At 57.6% G+C, this 13,881-nt stretch overlaps 1 protein-coding gene across 7 annotated transcripts in view; it reads left to right on the top strand.

Annotated features, from left to right (window-relative positions):
• Window positions 1-2,199: 2,199 nt before the first annotated feature.
• TLE3 (TLE family member 3, transcriptional corepressor) overlaps window positions 2,200-13,881 on the top strand; it is a 30,510-nt gene continuing 18,828 nt past the window's right edge. For 4 of the 7 annotated variants that reach the window (XM_030014221.2, XM_030014219.2, XM_030014220.2 and 1 more), the window contains exons 1-7: window positions 2,200-2,560; window positions 2,995-3,128; window positions 3,216-3,316; window positions 3,435-3,498; window positions 4,510-4,554; window positions 13,000-13,062; window positions 13,505-13,579. In XM_030014221.2, coding sequence (XP_029870081.1) covers window positions 3,105-3,128; window positions 3,216-3,316; window positions 3,435-3,498; window positions 4,510-4,554; window positions 13,000-13,062; window positions 13,505-13,579 — 372 coding nt within the window. In that variant the 5' untranslated portion in view covers window positions 2,200-2,560; window positions 2,995-3,104. Of the gene's footprint in view, window positions 2,561-2,994; window positions 3,129-3,215; window positions 3,317-3,434; window positions 3,499-4,509; window positions 4,555-12,999; window positions 13,063-13,504; window positions 13,610-13,881 lie in introns of all 7 variants that reach the window. The other 3 variants (XM_030014216.2, XM_030014217.2, XM_030014215.2) reach the window with 1 other exon arrangement.

The raw sequence follows: 13,881 nt of genomic DNA, 5'->3' as shown, positions 1-13,881 counted from the left end.
AATATTTCCAGGGTTACTAGTTGCCATTAATTTTTCCTGTTTCTCCGGGCACAGGCGGTCTCAGGAGCTCCCCTCCCCGTGTGGCTTGAAGCACCGTGGGCCCACGTTCTCCCACGCTGACTTGCACCGGTGCTCTCCCAGTGCCTGCTGGCCTGACGCAGGCAGCTGGTCTCCTGGGGCTGCAGTCCCAGGGGGCTTCTGCACCCCGGTGTGCGCCCCGATGTGCGCCCCGATGCGGGCCCCTTGCAGTGCGGGGGCTTGGCAGGGAGCTGCTGCCTCCATGGAGGAAAAGCAAAGAAAAGCAAAAGGGAGGCAAATTAAACAAATGAGCGGGAGAGGGGGGGAGATGATGAGAGGAGGCCGAAAGGACGAGGAGGTGGGAGGGGGGAGCGCGGTGGCTCCGGCTCCGCCTGTTTAATGCCGCGCCGGGTTTCGCGTCGCTCCCGCCGCGTCGGCCCGGTCCCCACGTGGGGGCAGGGCGGGGCCGGCGGCGACGACCAATGGGCATCGCCCGGCCCTGACACTTCTTCTCACGTCAACAGCCGGAACGCACCCAATTAGCGGTGGGGCCGCGGAGGGGGGCGGGGGGGGCTCCGGGCTGGGCCACCCCGCCCCCCCGCTCCCCGGGGGTTCAGCGGGGAGGCTCCGCTCCGCCCCCAACCCCCACCCGCGGGGGGGACCCCGGCCCCCACCCCACGAGCCGGGGGGGGAGCACGACACACACATTACCTGCCCCCTGCGTGCCAGAGGGGGTGGGTTTCGGGGGGCGATGTTGGGGTTTGGGGTTTGTGTTTTGTGTTCCCCCCCCCTTTTATTATTTAAATGGATACGTTTCATTACTGGGGAGAAAACCTAAAATATTCCTTTGATACACAAAATCAAATTGATATTTAGCCTCTGCTTACTTTTTTATGCATGGCTGCCTCCGCCGCGCGGCAGTGACAGATTGTTTGAGCTGGGAGGAAAAGCCATTCCGAGCTAATTAAGCCGCCATGCCGGGCGGTATTTGCAAGCGGGGGGCTGAACAGCAGCGGCATTTGTCAGCGCTCACGGCCCCGCGTGGTTTTGATTGACAGCTCCCTTCCCAGAGCGGCAGCCCGGCGCGGCTCAACCAATGGTATTAGAGAAAAACGCCGCTCGGCTTTTTTGTTATTGGTCAAGGGGTGGGGTTTGCTGGAGGGTTCCCACGTGGGGCGGGGAGGCTCCGTGTGACGTGAGGGGAGAGGAGCCATTTTGTGCCGCGGAGCCGCGTTCGGTCGGGCCCACCCGTGGGGTCGCGGCTCCCCTCCCCCCCCCCCCGCCGGCCCCGTTCGCCCCCCTCCCGGGGTTCAGAACTGCGGGGCGGGGGGGGACACAACGGTGTGATCCTCCCCATGCCGGGCCCGCCGGGGTGAGCAGGCGGCTCCCCGGGTGTGTGGGTCCGCCCGCTCCCCCCCGCCCCGGCTGTGCAGAGCCGAACCGCTTGGCGGGAGTCTGTAACGTTAATGACATTACCCGTGTTCCTCATTAAAGCCGCTCAGACTTGAAAGGAGGCGCTGGGGAGGGAGCAGAAAGGCCCCCCCCGTCGCCAGCACCGGGCAGGGCTGCGGCCTCCGCCGGGCCCGGCACATCAAAGGGGCTCTGGGAGCGGGGAGAGACGGCGGAGGAAGGGCAGCCATCCTCCGCTCGGTGCGGGAGGCTCGCCACCCCCCCCCCCCCTTTACCGACCGTTTTATCGGTATGGCGGCTGGTGAAGTGAAAACATTAAAGTGACAAAGCGATTCTGTTTGTTTTATAGCACCTAATTGGGGCTGCTTTGCCGATCTAACGAGATTACCGGCAGAGCTATCCTTCACCGGCTGCGGGGCCGAGGGCTCCCGCCGGCGGCGGCCGGGGGGGGCGGGGGGGAACCGAGCGGCCGCGGCGGGGCCCCGCCGGTTGGGCGGGGCGGGAGGAGGTGGGCGGAGCCTTGGGAGCGGGCGGAGCTTGGGAGTGAAGTGGGCAGAGCGCGAGGGGGGCGGGAGGAACCCCGCCGCCGCTCTCTCTCCGTCGTTTCAGACACAAGCTGGCATTGTGACGTCGCCGCCCAGTCAGCGTCCGCTTTTCGCTTCTCTCTCTCTCCCCCTCTCTCCCCCCGCCCCCTTCCCCTCTCCCCCACGTGGGTTCGCCGCGTCGCCATTGGTCGGCGGCGGAGCAGGCCGCCCGGGTTTTGTTCCCCCTCCCCGCCGCCCCGCTTCGCCCGAGCGCTCCGGCGGCGGCGCGGACCGCGTGCTCCGGCGCTGCCTCACTCCGCCGCCGCGATCGCGGGGGGCTCCGCTCGGCAGCACCAGCCTCGCTCTTCGCAGGGCGCCCCGCCCCACGACCGGGGACCCCCCCCGCCACCCCCAGGCAGCGGCAGCAGCAGCATGGCTTGTGGAGTTACGGCGATGCCGGCTGGACGGAGCTGAACGGCCGCCCCCCGGGGCGGGGGAGCCGCGGCGGAGGCACCGCTCGCACTTCGCATGTCCGCGGCGCCCGGGAAGTCGGATGTGTACGGCCTTCTCCCCCCTCCTCCTCTCCTCCATGGCCGTCGTGCTCCGGCGTTAGTTCCTGGCTTTGCTTCCCCCTTCTTCTCGCAGCAGGAATACCGCGGGATCCTCCTTCCTCCGGGGCTGTTTTGGTTGGGTTTTGTTGTTGTTGCTGCTTTTTTAAATTTTTTTTTTTTTGGGGGGGGGATTTTTTCTTTTTTCCGAGAGCGAGTCGGAAACGAGAGCGAGTGCCGGGGAAGAGGCGGGGGGGAGGAACGGGAAAGGAGGGAGAGGAGAGGAGGTGCGGGAGGACGGCGAGCTTGGGAGCGCAGCGACGAACGGCGTGGGCGGAGGGGGGGGGGGGGGGGGGGGGGGGGGAGGGAGGGAGGGGGGGCGCGCAACGAGCCGGGCCGGCCGGGCCCGCCCCCCCCCACCACACCCCCCCCCCCCCCCCCGCCCTCCCTCCTCCGCCCCCCGCACGGACTTTCCTCTCGTCTCTTTGTTCCAGTTCTCGGCCTCTCCGGGAGCGCTCCGTGGCCGGCGGGCAGCAGCGCACGTCGCGATCGCCGTAGCGAGGCACGGCGCGGCTGGCTCCAGTGACCGCGCCCCAGCCCTGCCATGTACCCCCAGGGCCGGCACCCGGTGAGTCCCGGTCCCCCCGACACCCCCCCCCGCTCCCCACCATATCCCCCCCTCCCGGTTCCCGGTGCTGAGCTCCTCTCCCCGCAGGCTCCGCACCAGCCGGGCCAGCCGGGCTTCAAATTCACCGTGGCCGAATCCTGCGACCGGATCAAGGACGAGTTCCAGTTCCTGCAAGCCCAGTACCACAGGTGAGCCCGGAGGGGGGCCGGGGCGCGGCTGCGGGCAGCGCCGCTCCCCTCCCCTGCCTTCCCTTGCCCTCCCTGCCCGCGGGGTCTCACCCCTCTGCTCTTACACACCCCCCCCCAGCCTGAAAGTGGAGTATGATAAGCTGGCGAACGAGAAGACAGAAATGCAGCGCCATTACGTTATGGTAAGAGACTTTAATCAGATTTCGGATCAGGCTGTAAATGTCATTAGCTGGTAGCCCAGCCGTGCGTTGGGGAAGGGGGGGGGACGGGGACGGGGACCACCTCCCCAGAACGGGCAGCTGCCTGCCCAGGGACCCTGCCGGCCCGCCGCGGTGCCCCCGCTTCGGGCAGGGAGGGGGGGCCCGCCCGCCTGCCCTGCCCGCCCTGCCCTCGCCCGCCGCACTCGGCTGGTGCCAGGGCGCAGCAGAGACCGAGGCGGCTGGAAGTGCAATAGCAAGTTTCCTGTTAACCCTCTTCTGCCGGCGCCTGCGGCCCCGGGGGTTGCGGCGGGTGGGGGGACGCAGGAGCAGCGGCCCCGAGCTGGGGGGGGGGGGGGGGTGTCGGGGCTGCCCCCCATTGTTGCCCCGGGGCCTTTGGTGGAGCGCGGGGGGGGGGGGGGGCGGAGGCCACCCCGGTGCCTTCCCAGGGCACACACCCCCCCCGCCCCCCCACTTCCCGGGCAAAGCGGGCTCTTTTGTTGCCTCTTTTTTTGCGAAATGCGCACCGCAGGGCCCCGAGGTGGGATCGGTTGTGTTTGTAATCGGTTCGGCAGGACCCAGCACCGGCCCTTCCTGGGGGGTAGGAAGGGGCCAGGGGGCTCCCTGGGCTCCCAGCAGCAGTGCTGGACCCTGGGGGGGGAATAAATCCACCCCCCCGGTGAGAAACTCGGTTTTTGGCCAGACTACGGGCTGTACCTGTTCTGCCAGGGCTGTGCAGACGCCTGTCACACAGCTCTGCGCCTCTTTGTTTTTCTAAGTAGCTTAGGAGGAGAAAACAGGAGTAAAAAGGAGTGTCCTCTTGTTAAATGCATGCCAGTTAAACCCTATAAACATCTGCTTATTATAAGGTATAATTTCCTTGGCTACGAGTGCTTTAAGCGCAGTTTTGACCGGGATGCTTTCTGGTAATGACCTTATGCAAATATCTTAATGTTAAATTAATTCAAATTCTTCTTGGCTCTCTTTATTCCCCAGTACTATGAAATGTCGTATGGTTTGAATATTGAAATGCACAAACAGGTGAGTAATTTAAAGGGGGGAAATTGTGATTGATTGATCTCCTGTTGCCCTTTTCTCAACCTGAGATAAAATAGGCCCTGATTGCACTAAATGGGGAATAAGTGCTGAAGTCAGGGATGTGACTCCAGGTGAGAGCTCGTGGCCTGGCAGTTATATCGGGAGCTGCACGTTGATGGCAGGCTGGTGGGTTTTTTGCCTATATTCAGGAGAAACTCAGGTTTTGGAAAGAGTGTTTATGAGAAGAGGTGAAAATAGCCTTGCCTTCCGTGCTGGGAGGTTGGTACCTGGAATAGCGCATTCCCAGCACTCGGAAAATACTGTTATCTCCTGTGTTTTCCTCTGGTTTTGTTGTTGGTACAACACGACCGTTTCTAAGGTCATACTCGCCGTGCTGTAGCGTGAGACTTAGAAGGGAATTATCTTCAGGGATACTGATATCTTATGGTGTGTTGCTCAATGTCACGGATTTGTCTTTGCATCTGGAAAATGAAGCAATGTTTGGTCCTTTTTTTTTTTTTTTTTTTTTCAGTCTCCTCTAATATGTAACTTGCCTGGAGGAAAAATATAGAAGGCCATAGCAGAATGTGGTGTGCCACCTTGATAAGATTATAGTTAAAGAGCCTAAAGGCTGGGCACATGATGGTAAAACTTAAAGGAATAAAGTTATTATTGAGATTAGACCTGATTATTTGTGCTGCTGCTGCTTACTGGTTTTAGAAGTAGTTCTAATTAAGAACTTAAGGCAGATATAAGTTGACATCAACTTTGCCATTCGCAAATCAGCCCCATTCAACTCCAAAGTGGTTTTGCTTAATAGCAGCATCGCCCTCCTAAGTAAGAAAGTGTTGTTAGCTGACTGATGAAATTCAAAGCAGCGTGTCTGTGAATCTGCCTCTCTTCTTCTTCGCACACACTTCCCTGTAGCTTTCTGGTACGTAGTCACAGGGTAACGAAAATAATTACTGCTTAGTCTTCATTTTTTTAAAAATATCTTCTTCCATACAGATAATCCCAACTTCTTTCTCTTCATTGCTTCTGCCTGGACAAAAGCGTCCTCGTGAGGCAGCGCTGCTTGCAGGGAGCCCTGGGGGGGCTGCCCAGGAGCCCCGGGTCCCCCGTGCCCGGGGTAAGCAGGGGTCATGTGGGGCTGGTGTACAGCTTGGGGAAACCTCGGGCACTGTTTGCCTTGGTGCAGTCAGAAAAGCCCCTGAATGCAGAATTTTTGCTTAGGCCTGTGGTGGCCTCCTGCGAGGACCCCGTGCCTGTTTTGCGTGCGTCCAGAGGGACACAGACCCCACGGCCTCTTCAGAAACGCTCAAAGGACTGGAGTAACGCAAGTGCAGGCCGCTTTCTGGAGGGGGAATGCCTCTTACCACCTGGTTGCTCGGTGTCGAACGGCTTCGCTCTGTGCAAACACTGGGAGATGCTGAAATAATGCAGCAAGATATCGAGCTTTTTCTCTTGATCGAAGCTTTGGAAGCAGTTGCTGTTTCCCGAGACGTGCAGTGTGTTTTCCACCGGTGCGCAGTTGCAACCAAAAATTGATCTGAGAGGTTTTGCACTATGGGATGAGCGTCAGGGCTGGGGGGTGAGAGCCCCTCACGGGCTCTGCCTTCGTCGGTGTGTGGATGGAGCGCTCCGCCATCCGCTCTGTCTTGCGGTGTGACCACGTAGCGTGTCTTCCCCGTGGTGTTTGGCGAGGCAAAGCGTCTCGGATGGTTTCGGAGGGTAACTGAGGAGCCTCAAAATGCCTAGGGGCGGTTTTCTGTGGGGCTGGTGCAGGCAGAGCCGCCGCTGCCCTCCCTGACCCGGATTTTGCAGGGTGGCAATTCCCACGCCGTGGCGTTTGCAGCCCGGGGAGGCCCTGCGTGGTCGGTGTGCCTTGCTGGGAGCTTCGCTGCCTTGCAACTCAGCAGATAAATCTTTGCCGGATGATTCCAGCCTGCGCCGAGCATCCCCCGCCTGCTTTAGTTGTTCCTGGTGACATATGCTGCGTGCCTAGTGCTGGGCTGATGGGGGAAGTTTGGGGAGGTGAAGCTGTCTTGTTATTTAATTGACAGCAATGTGCATGGTGCTGGAGGAAAACAAAGCAGCCCGAGCTGCTCCGAGCGCGCTTCCAGGCGAAAATGGGGCGAGAGGGAGCGGAGGGACGGGAGAGCTCGGCCGAGCGGGTGCCCGGGGAGGGTTTGCCCCTCTTCTGGGCTGCAGCATCCCCCCGAAAGGCATCCCACCGCTAATTGCAGCGTGGTCCTGCCTGCATCTGGTTGAGGGTGGCTAGTCCTGAACAAACAAGTTTATCAGCTGACCTGTTTAGCGGTTGACTTGTGTTTATCTGCACACAATCAAGTAGACTGAAGTGCTTGAATTATTCATGCAGTGTCCTGCCCTCCAGACTTGACTGCTTGTGATTACATCTGCTTGAGACAAACATTGATGGATACTTCATCTTTAAGCAAAAGGGGATTGTCTGTCTGTGGGCTTATATAACAGATTATCTCTTCTACGCTGAATATTAAGTGTGTGCATATGTGGCCGCGTGTGGTTTTTTTTTCCTTTCTTCTCGTTTTGTTTCTTGTTAAGAAAAAAATGTAGTTTCATAAACAACTCCATATGCAAGGAAATATTTAGGAAGTGACTACCCACTTTGTTGCATATAATGCAGTGAATTGCTCCTTACATCAGTCTTCCTGCTGAATGAAGCGCTCTCTTATCCGGGCTCAGCTTTCTTAAACCTGAGGCTGGTCGGGAGTTTTCTTTTTAAACCTGAGCGAAACTCTTTCTTTAAGGTTAATTGATTTTTACAAAAGAAACTTTCGTTCCCCTGTTGTTTTTGCATTGTTTTTGTTCAGATCTCTGTAGATAATCACCGAGTGCAGTCGGAGGGAATCACGATTCCAAAAGAAAAACTAATTTTGCGTGGGGAAACGAGACACCTCAGAGGGGAGAACCTTTGTGCTGATTTTTTTTTTTTTTCTTTATGGCTGAGAACTCTCCACATAAGCACTTCTTGTTTTCGTGCTTAAACACTTAATGCTTGGAACAAACCTAAACCCTCCTGACACTTCAGGGGAAGAGAGGCATGCTTTTTTTTTTTTTTTTTTTTTTCTCCCTCTCTAGAATATTCCAAGAACACAATATACTTTCTGTCATGCTCGTTAGCAAGGAGTGCCAGGTAATAATTTGCTAAATACTTCAGAAGCCAAGTAATTTGTTAGTGTGATACTGTCAGGTCTCCTAAGGTAGAAGGGAATAGCTGTCAGCCAGCTTAACCTCTCCCTCCTCCCCTTGGCTTTGTGGGAGCCCTGGGTGGGTTTTGGGGGTCCCGGGTGGGTTTTGGGGGTCCAGAATGAGCTCTGCCCCCCCGAAGCCCTGGTGCCGGTGGTAATTCTGTAATGAGGGGTTGTGGCCCGCCCCTCCACACCCCCTCCCTGAATTTAATTCTCATCAGTGAAGCTCTCCACTTTGCTAATAACGATAGCAGCCACAAATAGCTTTCAACATGCCATTGACAGCCTGGTTGGAGAGAGCACTTGAAATAGTGGTAGACAGCTGAAAGTACCCATAATTGTGCGCCGGAGTGAGAACCACACTGCTCAAGGGCCTTATTTTCATGTGCTTAAAGAGACAATATCCTGGTTTCAACAAATGCTTCTGGTGCTTCACCGGTGGTGTGATTTACTCCTTGCCTTTCTCCAACCGCCTCTGCCACCCTCTTCCAGGGCTGAGGTTTGGGGGGGAGCATGCGCAGCGTGGGGGGAGACCTGGGGTGGCTGAAGGAGGGTTGTGGTGGTCCGGACCCGTCTCAGGAAACATCATTGGGAATGCGTGTGTGTGGAGGGACTTGTGGTTTTGGAGCCAAGGAGAAAGCTGGGGGCTTGTGAGCGGGTGCTTATCCCTGAGAGTTGTTCGTGAACCATGGGATGATGCTGATGGTGCATTCCTGCATCCCGTAGACCATTGCCTTCGGCAGCCCTACCAACCTCATTGCTCCAAGGGTTTAAGCTTGTGGTGGAAAGTCTTTATAAAGTTTTGCTATGTTTTTCAAGAGAAGGAAGGGTCAGCTGAGCGATGCCGCGCGTTCAGCCCCTTGTCTCCAGCCTGCATCCCACCGTTTAGTTCAATAAGCAAGGGCAGGTTGGAGTTCGGTCTGGTGTGGCCCAGTCTGTTCTGAGACTACATGTGAGATGGCCTGGTCTGGCGCACTGGTGTGATTCACTTCAAAACCACATAGGTTCGTGGAGGATCTCCCCGGGTCGGGGCGCGTATGCTTTGTGCAGGGTGTTTGGGAAGGCTGGGGGTGCTCCCTGCAGAGCGGCGGCTGCGGGGTGGGTTTCTGCAAGCACCTCCATCCCCAGAGCGTGGCTGAGCGCTGGCCCCAAAGTACTGCTGAGCGCTGGGAACCCAGGAGGCGTTTGGGTCCGGTCCTGTGCTTCGGGGTCCTGCCCGAGGGTGCTGGGATCAGCCCAGGGCAGCCCTGCAGCTCCCGTTCACCTGGTCGGCTAAGGACAAGGCTAATATATTTTGGCACAGTGAGCATCTCTGTTGCCCAGAGCAATGTCTGCAGGGTGTTGCACTGGGGTGCAGGCTCCCTCCCGCACCCCCTTACCCCAGTTCAAGGCTGGGGCTCTGCTTGCATTCATGTGCTTCGGGCAATTTTTAAGGTTGCTCCTTCCAGCTGCGCTCTCAGTATCCCGCGACTGACGTCTGGCAGCGTTATTTTTAAACTTCCCTCTGCCATGTCCAGGTGTAAAGACGAGGGGACGGGGGGACAGGGCTGCTGGGGAGAGACAGCCCTGCAGCTATTTAACACCATGCCGCTGCGCGCTGCAGTAGCCGGAGCCCCTGTCCGGCTCTTGGCTCGGCTCCAGCAGCGGCCCTCGGTGCCCTTAAGTACTTTGGGTGCTGGTAGCGCCTCTAGCCATTTTAAGAGTGAGTGACAGGACTCGCAGCTTGTGGCCAAGCGGTCTGTCTCTTGATTTATAACCAGTGCAAATGTTTTCTCTGATTTCCCCGCTCCCCGCTTGCGAAACACCACCCCAGAAGTGTTTCTTGTCTAGCAGCAGGTCAGATTCCTGGCAGGGGCGGTGGGCGGTGGGGGATTAGTTGGGATTTCAGGTTCTCCTGACTCCTTGCTCTTTTTAACGAGCGGCATGGAGCCGCCGTCAGCATCCTGCTGCTTAGGGTGAGCGTCTCGGGAGGCAATCCCATGGGTGCCGATGCTGGGCTCCACGGGTGGGTGCCTCTTCTCGGGGGCCCTATGGAGCCCCTGGTCTTTTATCCACTGCTCATTTGCAGCCCCCATCTCGGTGATGTACATACACCGTGGTCCGGCGAAGATGCAGGGCGTTGGGAGGGGATGCGGAGGCTGGGATTGCCATGGCAACCCGCGGAGGGGGAATGGAGGTTTTTCTTGGCAGGAGCAGCTCGGGGGTGGGGGGGGGGGCTCGGGGGGGCTCCACCGCTCTGGGGCAAGGTGATGAATGAGCCCTGTTATGGGGAAGGTGTCAGACATGAAACCTTCCCCTGTTCCCGGTGTGCTGGAGGATCCCCTTTTGCTCCCGATTAAAATTTAATGGGGACAACTAGAGTTTAATATGCTGGGCAATGGGAGAAGTTAAAGTGAGCAAATATTTAAAGATTATTGAATCTCATGTTAACAGGAAGCCTCATGGTTGTAAACATAATATTTTGGACATCTAATATCTTCTTGCTTGCTGAATCCCACGTGGGAAGTCTCTCTCTTTGCAGACCGTGACGTTTTTCTTCAAATCTTTGTTGGAAGTTTGGGCAGAATTGGATTTAAACATGGAGGCGATGGGTCATCGTGCGTCTTGTTTTTCTGGACCGTGTTAGTGCTTGATGATGCCTGGGGAAAACCCAGCACCTTCCCTCCCTCCTCCGCAGAGGCGGCCTGTTTGGATGCTGCATTTTTTCCTTTACACCTAAACGACCTTTGCGACACGCAGCCGGAGGGGCTGCTTGTGCTGGCACCGCTGTTTTCACCTCAAATAAGGATTGAATTTGTTCTAGAATTTGTTGGGGGCTGGCAAGAAAGAGCTTACAGGAGAAGCAACCGTGCTGGAGGAGCAATGTGCCGAGTGCTTGTTGCGTCCAGAATCCAATAGGTTTCATCTGAAGGAATAAATATTTAATGGAGCTGCAGTTTATATATAATCTAATCGATGCGTCAGTGCCAAAAAGGCCTTTAAAGAGGTTTACCTATCGCTGAGCAATGCCTGATGTGAGCACCGGGGTGGTTATCGGTGGCGTTGCTGCCACTTTGAAGTGGCACTGCTTTGCCAGGGCAGCTTTGCCGGGGCGGCTGGCGGCACGCATGGTGCCAGCCCGCGCTCCTGCACCACGCTCCTTCGGACACGGCACTGTGGCTGGGCTTGATTTTTGCAGTTTCAGCTTGCAGCCCAATTTTGTGGGCGCAGAGTGGTCGGCGGGCGATGCACGCATGTTGGGTGTTTAAAAACTTGCACTGGCCAGAGCCCTTTCCTCTGGGCAGGGAGTATCATGCCTTTGGCAGCTGCCTGATGAGCCCCACATCCTTGCTTTCGGGTCCATGATAATCCTGGCGGCTGCAGCACTTGCATCGCTGTACCAGCCAAGGTACCTGAGTCCAAACCGTAGCCACTTCCAGATGCCTCCGCCTTGACATGGCATGCCAGCACGTTCCGCTGACCTCTGGAAAGGCTAATAAAAGCATCAGGTGTAACGCGATCACCGAGGCGCTTTCGGAAAAGACGACGGCCAGAAATATCCCCGTCGCTTTGAAGCCGAAACTGGCAATGCCAGCACAAAGGTGCTGCCGGAGCAAGGAGTGGGTGGTTTGTAGGGACCCCTTGCAGCAGGTCCCTGAGCTCCAGTAGCCCTGTGGTCTCTACAAGGTGGTTCCCTCGGTGGGACTGAGTCGAGGCTGGGGGAGATTGGGGTTCTCTGGCATCTCCTTGCTTATGGTCATCTTGGCGCATGCTGGTTGTGCTTGTTAGGTTAGTCTTGTAGTTACACCAGTGTGCCCCAGCCACTGCCCAACTCCTCAAAGCAAGGGTTGAGTGTCTGTTGGTTTTCTTCCTCCAAACTATGACATTTAGATTTTTTTTCTTGCAGTATGTGAGAGCAGGTGGAGCTGAGAGCTCCTTTCTGGGTTGGCACCCCACTGGGGCTGGGATTAAAAATCAGAGCTGCTGTAGGGTGCATCCTGGGGACGCCTCGGGGCCAAGCAGTGGGGATCGGGGAGGGCGAAGCCTCAGGGTGCCAGGGATGGAGGCGGTGATTTGGGGAGCACACAGGGACCCTCTGAGGCGGGGGTGGCTGCTGGCCGTCTCGGGGAGGAGGCACCTTGCCGACGGGGAGGCTGGAGCGAGACCCAGTTAATCACTTGTGTTATTGATAACGAGCTGCTCAGGGCTGTCGGAAGGAATTTCTGGGCGTTTGATTCTGCGCCAGGGCTCGGCTCCGGCCATTGTTGCGGCGCTGAATCCTCGCGGCTGCTCGGGCCGTGTTTGAGTTGGACCAAAATCTGTTTTAACAGCTGCCTCGGCCGGCCGAGCAGCCGGCGTTAACTCTTGGGAGCCGGGCAGCGGCGATGCGGGCAGCTCCCTGTGCCGAGCGGGAGCATCTGTGGGGTGCGCAGTGTGGGGCAGGACGGCACCTCCTGGCTCTTCCCAAACATGTGCTGGGGTTATCACTCAAGGAAAACATTATTCCCAGTTAATGGAGATGTTGCAGAAACCACAGTTTGACAGCATAGGTTTGTTGTTAAGCTCCTAAATAATGTGGTCGAACTGACGGGCGTAAATGGTTACGGGTTAAGTTTCTTGAGCACGATGCGAGGATGGCGGAAGGAACCCGAACGGTGCTGAGATCAGAGCAAGCACCCACCAGCCCTTGCTGTTGACTAAACACTCGCTGCACGGGGCGGTGTGTGTTTGCAGAGGTTTCTTCTGAAGAAACTCAACGCCCGCAAATAAGCGCCAGGAGTGGAAAGCGATGGCGAGGGGCTGTCCCTTGCGTGCTGGATGTGCAAAATTGATTTTACATGATCTGGCCTCTTTGGAGAGGAATGGCTGTTCTAAGGATGGAGAGCTGTGCTAGTGCCTGGCTATGTTCTCCTGAAGCCAGGGAAGTCCAGGCTGGTGCAGAGCTGCTGGGGCTGGCTCGTGACACTCGGTCCCATGATGGGAAGGGGACCAAAGTGTCCTGAGGGTGCTGGTGAGCGCAGAGTGTGCACGAAGGCACTTTCATTGCCTCTTTTGGGAGTTGCTGCTTCCTCTTGCGTGGCCAGGTGGGGAAGGGGATGCATGGGAGGGGACGGGGAGGGGGGGATGCACAGAAGGGGATGGGGAGGGGGATGCATGGCACTGCTGCTGGGAAGCCTCGTGCAGTCCACAGGAGGTTGCTTGGTGCTGACTGTTGCTTTTTCTTCTTCCTTTTTTTCAGACAGAAATTGCTAAAAGACTGAATACGATTTTAGCCCAGATCATGCCTTTTCTGTCACAAGAGGTAAGGACTTTTTAACGCCCCAGATGGGGAATGCTGCTTCTCCTGGGGGGTCCCACGAGGGGGGCACAGACCTGGTCCCACCAAACCCATATTTAGGAGGAGTGCGGCTGCTCTGGGGTGCCCCATGAGAAATGGGGCTCAGATCCTGTGTGCGCATTGCAAAACTCTTGGGGTGGGGGAGAGCCAGACCCCATGAGGGGCTTTGCTCAGCTGTAGGAGCCTGTGCCGAGCCGGCGAAGCAAAAAAGGCTGTGAGGGGCGGCTCCAGCTCCCCCTGCACGCCGTGGTCCGTAGAGCAGGGAGGTGTGCCCGGGCTGCTGCTCCCATGAGCAAAATACAGACAAAAAACTAGGGGTGACCAGCTCCAGGGCGGGGGGGGTCACACCTTGGCTCGGTGCCCCCGTGCCCGGCTCTGACCTGGCCATGCACCTCTGTCCCTGCAGCACCAACAGCAAGTCGCACAGGCTGTTGAGCGTGCCAAGCAAGTGACAATGACGGAGTTGAATGCTATCATCGGGGTACGTGGACTTCCCAATCTGCCTCTCACCGTGTGTATACCCCTTTTATTCCTATCATTTACCATAACCAGAGGCAATCCTGCGCTCAGGTGGGGTTAAAGAAGGGCGACTTGCAGCCCCCCGGCCATCCTGCGGCCCCCCCAAACCACCAAAACTCCCCCAATCTGGCATTGAGTGAGACGGGGGGTGGCAGCCACTGCTTGGGCAGCCCAGTCCCCCTCCTTGGGCACTAATACCACTAGGAGCCTCTGCCAGCCAAATTGGATGTTTTTCATGAGACTGGGGAGTGTTTGGGGAGCGGA

The sequence above is a fragment of the Aquila chrysaetos genome, chromosome 5, assembly GCF_900496995.4.
Source record: "Aquila chrysaetos chrysaetos chromosome 5, bAquChr1.4, whole genome shotgun sequence".
Taxonomy (NCBI): Eukaryota; Metazoa; Chordata; class Aves; order Accipitriformes; family Accipitridae; genus Aquila; species Aquila chrysaetos.
This window is presented reverse-complemented; position numbering and strand designations above follow the sequence as displayed.